This window comes from Ichthyophthirius multifiliis, assembly GCF_000220395.1.
Source record: "Ichthyophthirius multifiliis unplaced genomic scaffold scaff_1120509251247, whole genome shotgun sequence".
NCBI lineage: Eukaryota > Ciliophora > Oligohymenophorea > Hymenostomatida > Ichthyophthirius > Ichthyophthirius multifiliis.
Genome location: NW_004086060.1, coordinates 1 through 5,309, shown reverse-complemented (window position 1 = coordinate 5,309; position 5,309 = coordinate 1). Strand labels below are relative to the sequence as shown.

Below are 5,309 nucleotides of genomic sequence, written 5' to 3'. Positions count from 1 at the left end.
CTTCTTTTTTATTGTTTTTCATATATAATTCATGCTTTAAATTATAATTTTGAAAATAGTTATTCATCAATGGAATTTTTTTAATAATTCTTCTGATATTTTCCATTATTAAATTAAAAGTAAAAAATATTAATTTTATTTAAAATAAAATAATAATATAAAAATAGATATAAAATATAAGTAAATAAATAAAAATATATAAATCTTTTAAATTTACGATAATATAAGATATATTTTTGAAAAAATAATACATATTTTGATATATATATATATTTCTTCAAATTATAAAATAAAATTTATTTCATTTATGAATTCTTTTAAGATTCTTTTTATTGATTTATAATAAAGCCAATTATTCTTTTTCTTATTCTAATTATTCTTCATTAGATAGCTCAGTAGATTCAGCAGAAATAAAAGCGTTAACTTTTTCAACAATAATACTTCCACTAAAGTTTCTTGAAAAAGCTATATCTTTTTCTCTATAACATCCTGTTCCTCCGCATAAATTTAAATTAATAATACGTCCAGGGAAAACTTTATAAATAAAGCTTTACCCAACCCATAGATGATAAACATTTGATTTACTATGACTGATTCCTGGATAGTGTATAACTACAGGATTAGATCCTTAGAATTAAGTATGGATATATGCTTTTTACAAATCAGGAGTATAAGTATGATAAATTAAAGCCCAAACACCAATTTATTAATTTTCAAATGTAACTTATTTAGAAGAATTAACATTATTAGTATTATAATCATAAGTAGAGAAATGTAAAGTGTTATTAATAACAAACAATGAAAGAACTCTGTCACCAAGTTATTAATAATTTTTAGGATCTTAGTTTTAGTTAAGGTGATAAACAGTAGACATATTTTCTCTATTAGAGTTTGGATGAATTCTAATCCAACATTAAATTGAAAATTCTTAAATTCCATTAAATTTATTTTCATATTTATTATATAATCCATTAGAGTTCTCATCAAAACTTTAATCAGAAAGTACTGAAACAGATACTTAAGGATATTATTTTTCTTAAGGAGTATTATTCCATAATTAATCAAATTCATCTTATTTGTAACAGCCAGATCCTCCACATAATACTAAATTAACTATTCTTCCTGGGAAATTTTTATATGAAAATGATTAACCAACAAATAAATGGTAAACATAAGAAGATTTATGACTAATTCCATTAAAGTTCAAAACTCGAGGATGAGATCCTTAAAATTAGGTATAAATGAATGCTTTTTATTATAAATCAGAATATCCGAAATAAATAAGACACCATTTACCTTCATCAGATTATTCAAAAATAATATTTTAAGAATAATTAATTTTTTAGCTGTTTTAGTCATAAGTAGAGAATTGTAAATTATTATTAATTATATATAATGCAAGTGATTAATCTCCTAAAACGACATTATCTTAAAGTTATGAATTTTAACTTAATAAGAAACAATTAGCCAAATCAGACCTTTTAATATAAGGAGTAAGTTTTATCCATACCTATATAGATTTTTCTATCATACCAGCCTATAATTTGTTTTCATATTTTTAATAAGTACCTGCAGCAGGGCCATTGTAATCTAAATCAAGATCATCAGCACCTTAAATTTCTAATCTTTAAATAATTTTATTTTAAGGGACATTACTCAAATTTAATTTAAATCCCTCTTCTTAATAACATTTATAACCTCCACATAATAATAAATTAACGATTCTTCCTGGGAAATTTTTATATGAAAATGCTTAACCAACAAATAAATGGTAAACATCAGAAGATTTATGACTAATTCCATTAAAGTTCAAAACCTTAGGTTCAGAACCTTAGAATTAACTATGAATAAATACTTTTTATTATTGCTCAGAATATCCGAAATAGATGAAACACCATTTTCCTTCTTCTGTTTATTCAAAATTAATATTTTAAGAATAATTAACTTTTTAAGTATTTAAGTCATAAGTAGAGAATTGTAACACATTATTAATTACATATAATGCAAGTGATTAATCTCCTAAAACTGCATTATCTTAAAGTTATGAATTTTAACTTAATAAGAAGCAATTAGCCAATTCAGATCTTTTAATAGAAGGAGTAAGTCTAATCCATACAGATATAGATTTTTCTATAGTATCAGCTTAAAATCTATTTTCATATTTTTAATAAGTACCAGCAGAATTATCATAATAATCTAATGCAAGATCGTCAGCACCTAAAATTTCTACTTTTTAAATTATTTTATATTTAGGAAATTTATTCCATACTTATTCAAATCCATCTTCTCTATAACAGCCAGATCCTCCACAGAATACTAAATTAACAATTCTTCCTGGGAAATTTTTATATGACGGTCTTTGTCCTACAAATAAATGGTAAATATTAGAAGATTTATGTCTTATTCCATTATAATTTAAAACATTAGCTTAAGAACCTTAGAATTAACTATAAACAAACGCTTTTTATTATAAATCAGAATATCCAAAATAGATAAGACACCATTTTCCTTCTTCTGATTATTCAAAATTTATATTTTAAGCATAATTAACAGTTTAACTATTATAGTCATAAGTAGGGAAATGTAGCATATTATTAATTACATATAATGTTAGTGATCTATCTCCCAAATATGAATTATCATTAAATTCTTAGTTTTAACCCAAAAAGAAACAGTTAGTCCACTCAGTTCTTTTAACATAAGGAGTAAGTCTAATCCATACTTATATAGATTTTTCTATAGTACCAGCCTATAATTTGTTTTCAAATTTTTAATAAATTCCGCCTGCAGGGCCATCGTTATCTAATTCAAGATCATCAGCACCTTAAAATTCAACTTTTTAATATAATTTATTTTTAGGAACGCTATCCCACTATTAATTAAATCCATCTTCTCTATAACAGCCAGATCCTCCACAGAAAATTAAATTAACGATTCTTCCAGGGAAATTTTTGTAAGTAAATGCTTAACCAACAAATAAATGGTAAATATTAGAAGATTTATGACTAATTCCATTATAATTTAAAACATTAGCTTAAGAACCTTAGAATTAACTATAAACAAATGCTTTTTATTACAAATCAGAATATCCGAAATAGATAAGACACCATTTTCCTTCTTCTGATTATTCAAAATTTATATTTTAAGCATAATTAACAGTTTAACTATTATAGTCATAAGTAGGGAAATGTAGCATATTATTAATTACATATAATGTTAGTGATCTATCTCCCAAATATGAATTATCATTAAATTCTTAGTTTTAACCCAAAAAGAAACAGTTAGTCCACTCAGTTCTTTTAATATAAGGAGTAAGTCTTATCCATACCTAAATAGATTTTTCTATAGAACCAGCTTATAATCTGTTTTCAAATTTTTAATAAATTCCGCCAGCAGGGCCATCGTTAATCTAATTCAAGATCATCAACACCTTAAATTCAACTTTTGAATATATTTTGTTTTAAGGAACATTATTCAAAACTTATTCTAACCTATCTTCTTAATAACATTTATAACCTCCACATAATAATAAATTAACGATTCTTCCTGGGAAATTTTTATATGAAAATGCTTAACCAACAAATAAATGGTAAACATCAGAAGATTTATGACTAATTCCATTAAAGTTCAAAACCTTAGGTTCAGAACCTTAGAATTAACTATGAATAAATACTTTTTATTATTGCTCAGAATATCCGAAATAGATGAAACACCATTTTCCTTCCTCTGTTTATTCAAAATTAATATTTTAAGAATAATTAACTTTTTAAGTATTTAAGTCATAAGTAGAGAATTGTAACACATTATTAATTACATATAATGCAAGTGATTAATCTCCTAAAACTGCATTATCTTAAAGTTATGAATTTTAACTTAATAAGAAGCAATTAGCCAATTCAGATCTTTTAATAGAAGGAGTAAGTCTAATCCATACAGATATAGATTTTTCTATAGTATCAGCTTAAAATCTATTTTCATATTTTTAATAAGTACCAGCAGAATTATCATAATAATCTAATGCAAGATCGTCAGCACCTAAAATTTCTACTTTTTAAATTATTTTATATTTAGGAAATTTATCCCATACTTATTCGACTTTCTCTTCTCTATAACATTCAGAACCTCCACATAATTATAAATTAATAATTCTTCCAGGGAAATTTTTATATTAAAATGCTTAACCAACAAATAAATGGTAAACATCAGAAGATTTATGTTTAATCCCATTATAATTCAAAACTTTAGGTTCAGAACCTTAAAATTAAATATAAACAAACGCTTTTTATTATAAATCAGAATATCCAAAATAGATAAGACACCATTTTCCTTCTTCTGATTATTCAAAATTTATATTTTAAGCATAATTAACAGTTTAACTATTATAGTCATAAGTAGGGAAATGTAGCATATTATTAATTACATATAATGTTAGTGATCTATCTCCCAAATATGAATTATCATTAAATTCTTAGTTTTAACCCAAAAAGAAACAGTTAGTCCACTCAGTTCTTTTAACATAAGGAGTAAGTCTAATCCATACTTATATAGATTTTTCTATAGTACCAGCCTATAATTTGTTTTCAAATTTTTAATAAGTACCTGCATCAGGTTCATTTTAATCTAAATCAAGATCATTAGCACCTTAAAATTCAAATTTTTAATATAATTTATTTTTAGGAACGCTATCCCACTATTAATTAAATCCATCTTCTCTATAACAGCCAGATCCTCCACAGAAAATTAAATTAACGATTCTTCCTGGGAAATTTTTATATGAAGGTCTTTGCCCTACAAATAAATGGTAAATATTAGAAGATTTATGTCTTATTCCATTATAATTTAAAACCTTAGCTTAAGAACCTTAGAATTAACTATAAACAAATGCTTTTTATTATAAATGGGAATATCCGAAATAGATAAGACACCATTTTCCTTCTTCTGATTATTCAAAATTTAAATTTTAATTATAATTAACTTTTTTAGTATTTAAGTCATAAGTAGGGAAATGTAAAATATTATCTATTACATATAATGTTAGTGATCTATCTCCCAAATATGAATTATCATTAAATTCTTAGTTTTAACCCAAAAAGAAACAGTTAGTCCACTCAGTTCTTTTAACATAAGGAGTAAGTCTAATCCAAACCTATATAGATTTTTCTATAGTACCATCCTATAATTTGTTTTCAAATTTTTAATAAATTCCACCTGCAGGGCCATCGTTATCTAATTCAAGATCATCAACACCTTAAAATTCAACTTTTTAATATACTTTATTTTTAGGAACGCTATCCCATTATTAATTAAAT

General features: G+C 24.1%; 1 protein-coding gene across 1 annotated transcript; it reads right to left on the bottom strand. All coding sequences in view use genetic code 6, as the record gives it.

The window, feature by feature from the left end:
• Nucleotides 1-215: 215 nt before the first annotated feature.
• IMG5_168110 (hypothetical protein) lies at nt 216-5,300 on the bottom strand (the record flags this gene model as incomplete). The annotated part of the gene is made up of 1 exon (XM_004030026.1): nt 216-5,300. A coding segment is annotated over one exon (4,998 nt), but the record flags the coding sequence as incomplete, so codon positions are not given.
• Between the last annotated feature and the right edge of the window lie 9 nt (nt 5,301-5,309).